The sequence below is a fragment of the Belonocnema kinseyi genome, chromosome 4 (assembly GCF_010883055.1).
Source record: "Belonocnema kinseyi isolate 2016_QV_RU_SX_M_011 chromosome 4, B_treatae_v1, whole genome shotgun sequence".
NCBI lineage: Eukaryota > Metazoa > Arthropoda > Insecta > Hymenoptera > Cynipidae > Belonocnema > Belonocnema kinseyi.
The window spans coordinates 106,987,925-107,003,865 of NC_046660.1; the positions used below are offsets into that span (position 1 = coordinate 106,987,925).

At 28.9% G+C, this 15,941-nt stretch overlaps 2 protein-coding genes across 4 annotated transcripts in view; one reads left to right on the top strand and one right to left on the bottom strand.

Moving 5' to 3' along the window:
- Window positions 1-15,941, bottom strand: part of LOC117171213 (BTB/POZ domain-containing protein 7) — a 62,864-nt gene that overhangs the window by 35,120 nt on the left and 11,803 nt on the right. For both annotated transcript variants that reach the window (XM_033358306.1, XM_033358307.1), the window contains exons 3-6: window positions 10,137-10,501; window positions 4,366-4,916; window positions 851-1,014; window positions 373-757 (exon numbers count right to left, since the gene is read on the bottom strand). In XM_033358306.1, the coding sequence (XP_033214197.1) occupies window positions 373-757; window positions 851-1,014; window positions 4,366-4,916; window positions 10,137-10,501 (1,465 nt within the window). The remainder of the gene's footprint in view (window positions 1-372; window positions 758-850; window positions 1,015-4,365; window positions 4,917-10,136; window positions 10,502-15,941) is intronic.
- On the top strand, window positions 12,685-14,985 carry LOC117171214 (cytosolic non-specific dipeptidase-like). 2 transcript variants are annotated; one of them, XM_033358308.1, is made up of 8 exons: window positions 12,685-12,743; window positions 12,837-13,104; window positions 13,189-13,336; window positions 13,418-13,890; window positions 13,963-14,192; window positions 14,255-14,459; window positions 14,541-14,647; window positions 14,797-14,985. In XM_033358308.1, the coding sequence occupies exons 2-8, from the start codon at window positions 12,928-12,930 to the stop codon at window positions 14,906-14,908; spliced, it is 1,452 nt and encodes a 483-aa protein (XP_033214199.1). In that variant the 5' UTR covers window positions 12,685-12,743; window positions 12,837-12,927; the 3' UTR covers window positions 14,909-14,985. The 2 variants fall into 2 exon arrangements, with proteins under 2 accessions (XP_033214199.1, XP_033214200.1); XM_033358309.1 differs by lacking the exon at window positions 12,685-12,743 and having other exon boundaries at window positions 12,986-13,104; window positions 13,178-13,336.

Here is a 15,941-nt window from a genome sequence, read left to right on the forward strand (position 1 = left end):
AGAAAAATAGATCTTTCTAAAACATGGGTCTAGCGATTTTTTTCTTTCTGGTCCTAAAACAGTCACAATGCAAACCAGAAACGAACCAATCAATCAGGATTTCATTAAGCCTTTATTAAGGCTTCAAATAGAAAATTGTACAATTTCCAAGCACTTTCCAAATGTTCATTATTAAATCTTGTACGGGTATAATAGATTAAACAAAACCATTTTATTTGAAACGCTACAATTATAAGGCTTCTTAATTAAAATTCTTCATTTTTCTAACCTTTTCTTTGAAATTAACAATTCCATGAGACTAAAATATAAAAACAGTTGCTTTAATCATAAAACCTTCATCTCATTTATGTAAAGAAAAAGAGAAATACACACCTGTGAAAGAATTTCGCTATTTGGCGGCAAAACGTGGTCCATCCTAACAAGTGGCAAAAGCTCGCTCAGTATTTCCCGTAATTCTATATCACTAAGATCCCTTTTTTTAACACCTTTTCTCGCCACGGAATGTACCGTGTGACTGAGTAAATTCGGTTCTCTGTCCTCCATTCGTCGCACCAGCTCTTGTTCTCCCCACTTGAGCACAGCCTGTAGCACTTCCAGTTCACTCGCCTGAAGAAAATGACTCTGGAGAACGATTGACAAGTGCACGAGGTCCAACTGGTGAAGGATCGGGGATGAAGTCACTGGCTGGAATTCCTCCCTAAGGTAATGGAGAGCCTGTCTGTGAACCCAAGCGGATCCGTGCGGCTGACTTCCCCATCTGTGATCAAAGGGATTTTTCGTGAATTTCATCCTTGGAAATTCCGAGAAGTTGAATAATTATTAAAAATGAGGATTAGGAATTTATTATTACCGAAGCACGGTTGGAAGCGAGTCGAGAGTGAGCCATTCTAATATGAGATCTTCACAGCCTTGAGAAAGAATGTCGAGCTCGAGAAATCTGCCTATTTGATAGAGTTCCATTGCCTCCTCTAGAGGACTCGGTCGCATTCGACCTGTGTGTGTCAGTGCTTGAACCTTCAAGGAGAAAAAATATACTCATTAATGTTAATTAACATCTAGAGAGGTACATAACTTGTGTAATTGATGAACATAAGATATTCTACATTGCATTAATTCTGTAAAGATCATTTTTGATACGAAATAAACATTGCAGGAAATTATTATTATTTTTTAAAATATTTTTAAACTTAAATGAAAGCAATAATTAAATTCTGAGATGTGAGAACAAGAAAATAATTATTGTCAGTAGAGAGCGGATTAGTCACACAGCATTTGAGCCGCCGGATGCAAGAACCAGCCCGACGCTCGAGCGTCCTTTTTTAAAATTTGAATATCTCAGTAAATTTATAACCAAGAAAACACAATTATCCATTTACCTCATTTTGCAATCAAATATTATTAAACAATAAGCGACTTTTAAAATTTCCATGAATTCTTAGACATCGCTATAATATTTTGAACAAGTCCTTCGAGCGTCGGGCTGGTTCTTGTACCCGGCGGCTCATTTGTTCTTCATAATTTCGGATTGAAAACGTTTTCAAATTAAAGAAAACTGTATAAAATGATTTTTAATTGAAAATGTTCCAATTAAAAATATTTTAAACAAGTAAAATTTTGAAAAAGGAATTTAACTTGTATAATTCCTCAAGAAAAGCTTTCCTGATTGGATAATTTTAAATCTACAAAATTTTAAAAACAGAATCTTTCAAAATTCAAAAACTTCAAACTAAAACGTTTAAATTTGGACAATTTCTTTAGAAAGAAATTCAAATTGTCATTTGAGATTGAAAACTAAATTGAGTATACCCGTTTAATTAAAATTGTTTTAAAGTAAAAAGTGTGCAACTATATCAAGTTAGTCTCTACGATTTCGATAAATTAAAAAAAAAAACAGAAAGATTTATGTGTTTAAAATGGTAACCAAACTATAATAATTAGATTAAATTTACTTGAAGTAATAAAAATTTGTAAACGTTTGAGTACAAAAAAGTTTAAACATAACAATTCTTCGCGAATAAATTTTTGTTTAGTCTCAAATAAATTTCGGATTTTTTTAAGTTTCAAGTTTCTGTTGTGTACATTTTTTTATTTTTTAATATTTCCCATTTAAAACTACTATTTTTTAATCATCTATTTTGAACGGTGAAAACAAAGGTGAATTTATTTTTTTATTTTAGAAAAGTTTAGAAGCTTTTAATTTATAATATTCCATTTGGTTTCCAATTTCAACTCCTTACTAACGAAATTTTCTAAATTTAAATATTTTAGCTTAAAAAAGTTTTTGAATTTTGAAAGCTTCTCTTACAATTTTTTTTTCAATTTGAAATCATCCAATTTTGAACCCCTTTTATTCAGAAATTGCACAAGTTCAATTCCTTTTTTTTCATTCGGAATATTGCCCCTTTTCAAGATTTTACCGGCCTAAAATATTATGAATTGGAACGTTTTAAATTCAAAACGATTTCATCCATTTTTCTTAAATTTCCAACGCTTTCTATTTGAACTTATTAAGAATAAATAATGGTCTAGCCGGAGTTCTTCGCGTGTAGAAGCTACCTTCACAGTAGCTCTAATCTCTGATCCACTCTTTAATCATAAGTTTTTTTGTTAAAGTTATATCAATACAATTTTCATAGGATGTTTGAAATACTTAGATATAATGTTTTAGGGTTTTATGAATTTTGCAAGAAAGTTTTTTCTCATGCAGGCTTTTGCAAAATATTACAGATAATTCGAGTCACTTTAAAAGATATTAGCTGCTTTTAGAATTTTTAAAGAAAGAACAAAATATTTTATATATTTTCGGAAATCTTCTCACTTTTTAAATTATTCTTTATTTCCTCAAACAATTTAGAAACCTTCTAATTGTTTTGAAATCTTTTAAAATATTTTATTTTTCAAATTAAAAAATGCTTTAAAACGTTCTACAAATCTTACTAAATTTTTGTTAATCTTTGGATACCTACCAAAATTCTTAAAATTTTTCTTAAACAATGTCTACACTCTTTTTTCAAATTTTAAGAAATCATTTGAAATGCTATGAGATATTTATCATGTTTTTCTTAAAATTAATTTTTACAACAAAAATTTACTTGACATTTTTACAGGAATGTTAAGGAAATTTTTTAATTCACTTCAAACCTTCGGAAATTGTTCAAAATCTTCTTTATTCGAAATCTTAAAAATCTACATTTTTTGTTCACAAATTGTTTGAAATCTTTTCAAGTTTAAAATAATTTTCAAGAATTTTAAAAATATATTTTTAATTTCTGTTAAACTTTCTCGAATTTTTGCGAAAATTTTCTAATTTCAATTTAAAATTTTCTACACCCTTTTTTGAAACTTTTCGAAACCATTTAAAATGTTTTGAAATCTTTTTCAATTTCATCTTAAAATTTGTTTTACATAATGAAAAATCATTTGGAATTTTCCCAGGAATCTTGAAAAAAATTTCATTCTCCTGGAATCTTTCAAAGTGCTTGAAAAGCTTTATTTTCAACATATTAAATTCTTGAAGCCTTAAAATATATTAGACGTTTTGAAAAAACTCGAAAATAATTTAAAACTTGAAAATTGATTTAACAATTTCAGAACAAAATGGACATGTTTGAAGTTCTAAATTACTTTCGAGTTTTTTTTGCAAAACTTCTAAATATATTTTAAAGTTACTAGAATTTTTCGAACAGTTTGTAATTTTGCTATAAAATTGTATGCACTCTTTTTTTTTTTTACTGCATTTTACCACATAATAAATCATTTGAGATTTTCCTGGAATCTTAAGAATATTTTTTTTATTTTCTTTAAACCTTTCAAAATTCTTTTTCAGCTTCCTACATTTGTTTGAAAACTTCAAAAATCCACAATTTGTTATACATTAGAAATTTGTCAATTCTTTGAAAATCTACCAAACCCTTTAATAAATATCTTTTAAAATGATTCAAATTTTCAAAAAATTCTGCGTTAGAATTCTTGTTAGGAATAATTGTTAAAAATCTTTGAAAATATGAATTTATTAAAAAATTTGTTTAGTGTTTATAAACGTTAAATTATTTTTCAACTGTTTCAAAAGTTCTAAAAATCTCTTGAACTTTCCTAAAACTATATTGTTTCTTCAAAATTTGAAAGTTTCCCAGAAATTTCGAAAGATTTAAAAAAAATCTAAGAGTTTTTTTTCTTCAAAATCTTAAAAAATACACATTTTTTTTAACTGTTCGAAATTTTTTCGAAATTTATACTATTTTCGAAACTTTGAAATACTACTTAAAATGATTAGGAGTTTTCCTAAAATTTTTTCGAAAATTTTATTGAAATTCTGTTTGAACCCTAAAATTGAATACTTGTGGAAATGAAGAATTTTGTAAATACCTCTCCAAGACTTCCAGCGCCATTTCCACAGCCACTGCCTCTTAAAATTAAGGACAAATCGACAGTGTCTAGGTAAACAGCATGGAGCAACACCCTCGCATATCTTTTGGGAATGACACTCTCATCCAAGACTATTCTAGTAGGAATATGAAGCGCCCTCTCCGTGTGATCTTCCCCCGATCTCGTTCTTCTCTGTATCAGGTTTCGAAAGAATGGAGATCGCGCCGAGAGTATTGCTTTGTGACATGGTAGCTCTAATTTTGGCCGGAATCCGTATTCGGAACTTCCGCTATCCGGTCTTTGGTAATCATTATCCGACGTGAAAACCAGTGCCGCGTCTGCATAATCGCCGGTGTCCAGCAAGTATCTGAGATCATGTTCGAGAGGATTCGGAGTGCCAAATTCCTCGCCCAGTCGACGTAAAAGATTTGTGTCCAATGAAGTATCGTGTGGACAGATATCACCCGTGTATAAATATCGTAGCAGTGCTGAGAACATCGATACCTCCAGACTAGGGGTCCTCAGTTCCAAGCAAATGCGAGCACCATAACCTGGAATAAAAAGGAGATATCAGTCCCATACTTTAGAGTTTTTTTTCATTTAGCTTGTGTTTTTATTATAATTAGCGATATTACACTGTACAATTACAAGTTGGAAGCTTTATAATCTGAGTAAGTTTAATTACACTTAAAGGAACTTTAAAATGTGACGCTATGCCAAAACGAGACATTAATAATTCAGGGTGGCCGTTTTAACCGACGAAATAAATTCTCGGTCATTAACCGATTTTTTCCCATTTCGAAGAGATTTTTCACGGTCAATGAAATTAAAAAAATGGAACACTAAAGCTAAACAATTTTACACTTGAGGTAATAAAAACTGAGCTGCAAATGAAAGAACTCAAAGTGGAACTGTTAAATTTTTAACTTTTAAAATTTAAATTTAAAAGTGTTTAATTACAAAATTTTGTATTCAAATGCTCAATAATTTACGCGTATAAAGTTGAAGGTACTAAAATTTTTTAATATAAAAAAATATAAATCCACGTTATCATTTTCAATGCTCTAAATTAAAAAATCAATCAATGAACTTTAAAATTTTCAAAATTATATAATTTTAACGAATTTTAAGCTAGAAACATCAAATATTGAAAAATTGAACAATTTTAACTGAACACTTCTTAAATTAGAAATTCAAATATTTTCTTCTTCCAAATTTTATTTCAAAATCTTGAGAAATCTAGAAGTTTTTTTTTTTAATTAAAAATTATTTTGGAAATTTTTTCAGAACTTCTAAATATCTGTCAAAATGAATTGAATTTTTTCTACAATTTTCAGAAAATCCTGCAAATTTTAGAAACTTTCTTTACAATTTGGATGAATAAATAACAGTTGAACATTTATTATTTGTAGGCGCAATTTGAGTAATTTAAAGAGATATATAGAAATTTTGAAAAGATTCAAACTTAATGTAAAACTTGAAATGATAGCCTAATATCAAACAAAATGTAGATTTTCGCAGATTTTAAACAAAAAAATTAGATTCTTTTCAAGAATTGTGAAAGGCTTCAAAAGAATAAAAACATTTTCTTGAAATTCTTAGGAAAATTAAACATAATTTTTCATTTTGAAAAATTATTTTAAGAGAATATTTAAAAAGTTTTTCAAAGATTCAAACAAAATTTTCAAAAAAGATTCTGGAAGATTTTAAGAAACCTTTCTAAAATTTGCATGATAATTTTTAATCTTTTTATAACTCCTAAATATCTCTTAAAATTACTGAAATTTTTTCTACAAATGTTTATCTGTAAATTATAAATCAAAATTTAAAAATCTCACTTACAAATTAAGCATTTTTCAAATACAACAATTAAAATGTTAACGTTCAAAGTTTAAAGGCTCTTCGAAATTTTAATGATTCCAGGTTTTCTAATTTCAAATTGTAACCGTTTAAGTTTTAACGTTAAAATCTGAAAATTCTTAAATTTTGAACTGGTTTAAAATCGTTTTGTCAAATCATTTTTGTTCACTTTTGATTAATTAAAGTACAGATAAATTTAAAAAAATTATTTGATTATTAAATAAAAATGTTTTTTATCCAAAATTTCCAACGCCAGAGGCTTTTATTTTTTAATTGTTCAAGTCTTTATAAAAACATTTAAAAATTCATTAAATTAAAAATGTAAGCTTAGAAATAAAAATTTCAAATGGAAAATTTTTAAAGTGACAAAATTTTGAATTACGTATTGTAAGCTAAATAATAGCATAATTGAAAAAAATAACAATTCAATTAATTATTTAAAAACTGTTGAAATTGAATGTGGATAGATTTTTCTTCTACAAATTTGCAAAATTCCTGGTAAAAAAAATAATCAGTGCAATTTCCCGGTTTTTCCCGGTCTCAAAAAATTCCCGGTTTCCCGGTGCAGCGGCCACCCTATAATTGTAAGGATTCATAGCAACAGACTTCAAATTGAAATGAAACAACTGTCATTTGACAGCTTTCAAAATCAATAAATTTAAATATCAAGCATTCAAGTTAAAGTTTAATGTTTCCAAACTCGAAGCGTTCAAAACTGAATAATTGACTAGTTAAAGTTGAAGTTTATAATGGAATCGCAGAAATTTAAAAAATATTATAAGACTTGAGTTACAAAAATGAAGAAAACTTTCATAAAAATTGAAACATTAAACTATGAAGCGTTGAGAATTAAACAGTTCAAAACTTCGCTTCAAACTTCACGATTTTGTGATTAAAATTGTAAAATTAAAAACAGTTTAAAATTGGGTAACAATGATCAAATTGAGCCTTATACTTTTTAAGATTCAACTATTTTCATTTAAATTGCTCAATTGAAATAAAAGGTCCCCGAAATAAGGGCATTAGTGCCAAATTAGGGAAATGAGTTTTATTGGCTTAAATTAATGGTTTTGACCTGACTTATATCTCTATAGAAGATTTTTGTCTAGTTCGATTTAGAAGTGGGTAAAATTCCAGGTTCGGTGTTTTTTTAAATAATAATAATTACATCCTTTAGCCTGTCATTTTTACAATTCAATAGAGCTAAGTAATGGACCGACAGTACATTCTTTTTTTTATTTAATTAAAAAAATAAAAAAGTTTCGCAAGTCTTTGTGGGTTAACATTTGCGTTTTTGGGGATCCGCCATACCTTCGACCAGAGTTTTCCTCGCAGGTGGTTGATTTGTTTAGGATCTTCATTTAAAAGTTAAACTGTGTTAACTAATAGCTCGAACGCACTTTTTTGTTTTGAAAAAGATCACCATAATTCAAATTGTGGCATTTAAAACTGAAACTCGAACACTGTAATTTCAAGCATTCACAATTAATCAAATTATTCAACTAGTCACTAGTGAGACAGCTAATTTGAAATGTTTACTTTAATTATGAACAATTTTATTTTCAAATATACTATTTTGAACTTTTCACTTGGTAACAGTTTACATTTTGAAAACTTAATTTAGAATTGTTTTTCCTTGAAACCTGTCACAATTTACGAAGCTGCGATCAGAAGCTATTAAATTTAGAAGGTTTTTTCAATGCAAAAAATTCCTGAATTTTCAACATTTTCAAATTGGAACATCACATTTAAATATTTTGAATATATTTAAATATATATTGTAATGTATATTGTAATGGGTAAGTTGTACAGAAATTTATGTAATACGAGAAATATAATAATATGACCTAAAATTCAAGCGTGCGGCGTAAATACTTAAATCTCTTCATCATATAAACACAAGGTTTAATATTTACACATTTCACGCTTTTATTTATGCGCACATTTGTATTATATTATTATGATTAAGCCATGAGACATTTTTAATGTTACTTGCATTATTATATTCTTACTTTCAGGCATTATGTAATTTTCGGTGGACCTTATGCATTTCTATCTCTTTTTTATTACCGAATTATTTTGAGCCCTTTTAGTACATTTTGATAAAAATTGCTTTAAAAAAATCTTTTTTAATTTATATTATATTATGCTTTACAGTCTTTCGCAAATATGCAATCTTTGTTATAACCATATTTTACAATATACAGTATTAAAGAATGTATTTTTTAGCTAACTATATCATTCTTTCGACTTAATGTATTCCATTCAATTAACTTAAATTATATATTATTATTAGGATTTGTTAAAATGTAATATCATTCTTTTGTATCAATTTTTTAATTATTTCTTTGGAAAGGCAGGGAGTGTGGCGTTTGAATGGGGAGTAGGGGAAACTCCACTATATATAATTGTGCATTGTCATTTTTTAAACTTAAACAGGGTGTCCAACGATTCTTAGGAATGAAATTAAAGGTGTTTTCCAGGTTTTCTAGGTCAAGAAATCAAGTTTTCCAGGTATTTTTTTACATCAAATAAGGAAATAAATTATAGAAGTAAAAAATTAATTTCTTTATTGGCGAACAAATTTTAAAGAAAGCAGAACAATAAATATACAAATGCTTAATTTTTTGAGATCCTAAGTCGCATTTGAAATCTTTAAATAGTTTGTAAAATTTTGTGAAATTTTTATAAAATCTTTGAAATAGACATTTTGACATTTTCTTCAATTTGTTAAAATCATAAAAATATTTGTAATTGTTTAAAATCTTTGAAATGTTGTGCAATCATTGGAATTGTTTATATTCTTTTGAAATATTTATGAATTTTTTATAATATATTAGTGAAATCTTTCTGAAAAATGCTGTATTCATTTGAAATCATTAAAATAATTTTAGACTGTGTAAAATCTTTTGAAATCCTAGAAATCTGATCTAATATTTCAAATCTTTGAAATCCTTGTAATCTTGATAAAATATTCGAAATCTTTGAAATTTTGTTGTAAAATCTTTGTTTGTGAAAGCGTTTCAAATCTTCGAAATGTTTTACAATATTTTAAATCTGGTGTGATGTACGCTTTTTCAAATCTTTTAAATCCTTTAAGACGAAATAAAAAACTTATAGAATTATTCACAATATTAAAGTCTGTTCATGGCAATCTGTAAGATAAATAGTAAAGTCTACGAAAAATGACTACAAATCTCATATTTATTCTGTAATTTGTAAAAGATCAATTATATCTTGATAAATAACAAACTTTTAAGTATCACGATTTCTCTTAAGCGAGATGTTTCTTTCATAACAGACTAAAAGATTTGAATTACTTTTCGCATTTCAATAATATAACTGTTTTAAAAGGAAAAATATTTAATTTGAGGTTCTCGTAAAAAATTCAAGGAGATTTCAACATTTTCAAAGTCGCTGGACATCCTGTTAAATAGAATTTTTTATTGCGATCGGAAATACGTATGTTCGCAGTTTCAAGTCGACTGTAATGTGAAAGTGTGTCGACATTGAAATGCAAGATTTGACTCTCACAAACATACCCACAAAGCAAGTCAAATAAAAGCTTGTCAAAAAATAAGTATGTAACGTCTCGATTCAAATTAAATTAAACCAAAATAAAAAAAAGTAAAAAGAAAAAGAAACAAACCTCCAAACCCCCTTTTTCTTTTTTTCGGTCGACCTTTTTATTATTATCGCTATTTTTAATTTATTTTTTACTTAAATTAGGACATTTGAAAGTGTATAGTCAAAAATTAATCGCTGGATTCCTGTCTCTGTGTGTTAATTACATAAAAAAATTCTAGTTGGATGGTTTTTTCCTATAAAAATTTTTAAAAAATCCTGGCCATTCGGCAATTGAACGGCTACACTCTCTTTTTATGATAGAAAATAAGAAATTGTGATCTTACCAGGACATCCTGCCAATAAATCTCTAAAATAGGGGCACCGCGAAGAAAGAAGAGCTCTATGAACTGGAAAGCAGGCTCCTCTGTAGACGAGGTCAACATCCGTACAGTGTTTATAATCGTAAAGGGTCGACAAGTCTTGCTTGAAAGTTGCTGCAGGTGGCCTGGCCAACTCTGCTTGGACGTGCAGATCTTTCAAAGCTGCGAGAGCCTCATATTCTTCTAAAAGAGCACCAGCTTCAAGCGGACTCCATGACGATACCAGCTCTCTTATTATTCTACCATGATCACATGCTTTTGACGATCTACGTCTTCTGATAAATTTCTTTCGCAATGTCGCGAATCCGGTCACCTTTTTTTTTCGTTCCCTAGAAAATAAAGCACCCTATTATTATCTCTTTGTAAAATATAAATTTCAAACCTATTTCCAAGTGTTTAGTTTTCAAAGATTAAGAAGATTTTAAAATCCAAATTTTCTGCACCTTTTCAGAAAAGCTTCATTCATAGTTTTTATCATGCAGAATAGACATAAGGAGCCCAAAGTCCTGTACATTGACTTGATAAAAAACGAGCACTTTTCTTTCGGATGTACAATAATGCATCAAAATGCTAGACCTTCCCGAGCGCGGCGCTAGTTTGGCACGGGTATGGATGGCCGCCGTCATGGTTCCGTGTAAATATAACCTTAAGGCTCAAAGAAAAATACAAAATTCGTGAATCGTTGAATTAATCTCTTTGAGCCATGCCGAGATTATTAGAATATAAAAACTGCTACATTTAAGAGAAAGTTTGGTACCAGTTCTGTGATGCGTAAGCATACAAGATTTGAAACTGGTAAGTTTTATACTTATGTTTCATATTACCATATAATGTAACTTACCTCGTCCATTGCAGGATCACAACAATTAAATGTTTCGCGATGAACCAAATTCTTTAAATCTTTTTTTATATGAATAATAATTGATCTATTTTAATCAAATATCACAATCCTTAATATGTAATGCAAACTGTGTCAATGTTAATTATGTAAACATAGGCAGCTGCCATTTTATCCCCGTGCCACATTAGCGCCATACACGGGAACGGAAAGTATTGTAAGCATGCCCATACTACAAAAAGTTGCTCATTTTCGGTTAAACTACTTTGGGCTCCTTATGTCTATTCTCCATGGTTTTTATATTCAATACTTTTAGGCCTCCAGTCCATGCACCAGAACGACCGGATCTCAGAATGGCCGGAGTGAAGCGTTGACCAATCAGAAAATTTCCGCGGAAATAGCGTCTCGTTCACGATTTGAAGTTAACCGCAGGTGAAATTTACTATAGTGTGTGTCACATTTGTTGTGAGTGTTTTTTTTCAAAAGTGTTTACCAGTTGAGGTTATAAAAAATAATAAATTATAAACATAATGAGCAGTTTTGATGAATTAAGGGAACACGATGTAAGTATACATTTTACATACAGCTTTATAGATTTTTTTGCGTTTTTTATATGAAAAGTTTGATTTGAGGCTTTAATATTATGTATAGCGCATACACCGGCTTATATATTTAACAATGTTTCATTTGTGAAAATTGAATAATTTATAATATTTGTCTGGATGTAAAAGAGGGAGAATAAAAAAAGAATTTAAAAAATTTTTAATTATATTTTGTAGTTAAACATTAAATTATTTGCTATATTCATAACATGCATACAATTAACAATTTTGATTCAAAATTTATAATAATTTTGCAGATATACTTAGAATTTATTGTATTTTAAATACTTGTATACTTAATTTCGCGTCAATAAGCGTTCCGTTTATTCCCAAAGTTGTCAAGCACATGCATCGGAATGACCGTAGCCCGGAATGACCGGAACACAAATCGCATAGCACCTTCGACAAGACAAAAAAGTTCCTTCTTGACAAACATGCTCTGTGATTGGTGTTCCGGTCATTTCTGGTTACGGTTATTCCGGTGCATGTGTTTGACAACTTTGGAAATGAACGGAACGCTTATTGGCGCGAAATTAACTACACAAGTATTTAAAATACAATAAATGCTAAGTATATCTGCAAAATTATTATAAATTTTGAATCAAAATTGTTAATTGTATGCATCTTACGAATATATATTGAAAATAATTTAATGTGGAACTATACAAAATATAATTAAAAATTTTTTTTTATTCTTTTTTATTCTCCCTTCTTCTTTTACATCCAGACAAATATTATAAATTATTCAATTTTCGCAAATAAAGCATTATTAACGATATTAGCCGGTGTATGTCTTATACATAATCTTTAAGCCTCAAAAAAACCTTTCATATAAAAAACGCCAAAAGAAATGTATAAGACTGTACGTAAAATTGATACTTACATCATGTTCCCTTAATTAATCAACACTGCTCATTATGTTAATAATTTATTATTTTGTATAACCTCAAGTGGTAAACACTTTTGAAAATAAAAAACACTCACAACAAATGTGACAAGAACTATAGTAAATTTAATCTGCGGCTTACTTCGGCTCGAGAACAAGGCACTGTTTCCGCGGAAATTTTCTGATTGGTCAACGCTTCATTCCGGCCATTCTGAGATCCGGTCGTTCTGGTGCATGGACTGGAGGTCTTACACTACTTTCGACTCCTTATGTTTATTCTCCACGGTTTTTATATTCAATATTTATTAGAATAAAAACAGACATTTTACTAATTTCAGGGTTCAATAAGAAACCAGTTTTTCATATGTTTTAATGGTTTGAAGAACACAACCTGAAACATAATTGAATCAGAATAAAAAAATTAAAATCATGGCAAATGCCACGATAATCGAGGAATTTGACGAAGTGCCTGCAAAATTAAAGTTACCAGATCTTTTCAAATTCGTGGATCAAGAAAAATGCAATATATTCAAACTTTTGAAAGCAGTTGTGGCAATTCCTTCCATGTCGCACGATCCTAAACACTTCTCAGAGATAGTTAAAATGGTAACATAAAACCCAATTTTTACTTTGTACTTTCTGAATTTAAGCAATTCTCTGTTATAAAGTAATTAAGAAGAAATTCTGCAGATAAATTTTTGTAAGGAAGAACTCAAATCTCTCGGAGCAAAGGTCGATTTGATTGAGTTTGAGAAAGATAGCCAGATGCCTCCAGTTTTATTTGCGAGTTTAATTTCTAAAGAAGACCATAAGACGATTTGTGTTTATGGATCTATTGGTAAGAATATGAAAATTTTAGATATAATGTTAAAAATAATAAGACAAAAAATGTGAAGCTAAAATCTAATTTTATAATTAGATACACCCCCTATAGAAAATTCTAAGATAGATACGAATCTGTTTCAACTAACTGAGAAGAACGAGAGATTATACGGTTCTGGTGTTTCAGAAAATAAAGGACCTTTGTCCTGTTGGCTTAATGCTTTAAGAATTTATAAAATGGCTAAAATTGAGATTCCTCTTAATATTAAATTTGTAATTGAAGGAACTGCGGAATCTCACAGTTCAAGTTTGGATCGAGCAGTTCAAATAAAACCAGAATTTTTCACCGACGTTGAATACGTTTGTTTAACTATTGATAAAAGATTAAATAACTCGCCCTGTTTAAAATACGGATTTCGGGGCACGTGTCACTTTTCTTTAGACATAAATTGCGGTGAGAAAAATGTTGACAGTGGAAGTTATGGAGGTGCTTTTCAACAATCTCTTTTGGATGCAGTGAATGTTGTTGAATCATTCCTTGATAAGGATGAGAAAATCATTATTCCAAAGGTATTTAAAATTCAAACTAAAAATTATATTCAATCTAATATTGTAGATTCAAAATGACTTTTTCAAATTTAGTTAATGAATGACTTAGCATCCCTGCTTCCGAAGGAAAAGATTTTTTGCAACGAAATTCCTTTTGACGTTAAAAAGTTGAAGGAAGAAATTGGAACGCAACGTTTAAAGCACAAGGAAAAAAACTCTCGTTTGGTTATGCATAAAACGCGCCTCCCAAGTATTTCTGTTCACAATTTTGATATGAAACTTGATTGTCTCGAGAAACCGAATTTAGCTCGTGTACCCAATAGGTAAACAATCAATACATTTAAAAGTACAAAAAACTTCTAGAGTATATTAGAATACATTTTAGAGTGATCGCTAAATTTTCCATTCGGCTGGTTCCAAACCAAACGGCTCAGAAAACGTATCGAATTCTTGATAATCATATTAACAACATTTGGAAAGCATATGGAAAAGTAAATTCCTATAGTCTTAATATGGACTTTGGATACGATCCTTGGCGACAAGATCCTTCTGGTCCTCATTACAAAGCTGCTGCTAATGCTATTGAGACGGTATAATCTCCAATTGAAAAGAACAATTTAAAATTCAATTTGAAATTATTAAATGATCAATTAATTAATTTTAATTTGCAGGTATATGGAACTAAACCAATTTATGTTTGCGAAGGCTACACGTTGCCTGCGGTTGTGGTAATGACTAAAGCATGCTTTGATAGTGATTTACTAGTTTTGCCAATTAGGTGGGTACTTGTTATCAAATTAACAATTAATCATCTAGTTCAGAAAATACGAATCAAACCAAACAATTGAGAAAATGTTGCTTATACTAACAAGTAGCAAGAATTTTCAGATTTTCAGTGGCTAAAATAAACTTAAATGATAATTTCAGTGGTCCATCTGATCAACTTCATTCGAATGCAGAATCAATTTCGTTTGCTGATTACATCAACGGAGTGAAATTGGTTATCGCCTATATGTGTGAAATACACGATATACAATAATGTGTCCTGTAGATAGTTTTCACATACCATTGCAGAATAAACAGGGGAAGTAGTGAAAAGGTCATACGAAGACAATAATTAAATAAAGGATAATAAAAAGGGTTGAATTGCTTTCATTTTACGTCTTGTCAAACATACTTTACTTTCTAGTGCCCAACTAAATTCAAGTAACAGGTAAATGTAGATACAGAGTGGCCGTTTGAATCAAAGAAAAAAAATCTCGGTCATTTCCCGGTTCGCAAGTATTTTTCACTGTCAATTAAATTAAAAAATTCGAAATCTAAAGCTAACCATTTTTCTCCTTGAAGTAATAAAGAATTAAATACAAATTAAAGCACGCAAAGTGCAACTCTTGAATTATAACTTTAAAAAATTAATATTGTATTCAAATGCTCAATAGAAAACGTATAAAATTAAAAGTTCAACACTTTTCAATTAAATAATTTTAAATTAAATGAATTTAAACTACACATTTTTTAAAATTTTCAGTTTCATAAATTGTATAAGTCAAAGATTCAGATTCAGTTCCAAAAGAATAAATCCAATTTATCATTTTTAATGCTCTAAATTAGAGATCAATTAATTAAATTTTTTGTTAATTATAGTATTATAACGAATTTTAAGCTAGAAACATTGAAACTTGACCGATTAATTTTTGTAAACTGAACACTTTTTATATTATAAGTTAAATTATTTGCATTGTTGATAGTTTAAAAATCCTTAAAAAACTTCAAAATTGTATTTCAAAATCTTGAGAAACTTAAATGATGTTTAAAATTTTTCTCAACACAAAATTTGTTTAAAAAAATTTTATTTTAACCATTAAAATATTTGCTAGCCATCTACAAAAAGTGTTTTTATTCTTTTCAAGACTTTCACAATTCTGAAAAAGCTTCTAAAGTTACAAAAAACTCAATTTTATTTTAAATTAGGTCATGGATTTTGTCGGAATACGCACTTTGTTGAAATTGTTTGAAATCACTTTAACATTGTAACGAATTTGAATCTTTTCAATACCTCTAAATACCTATAA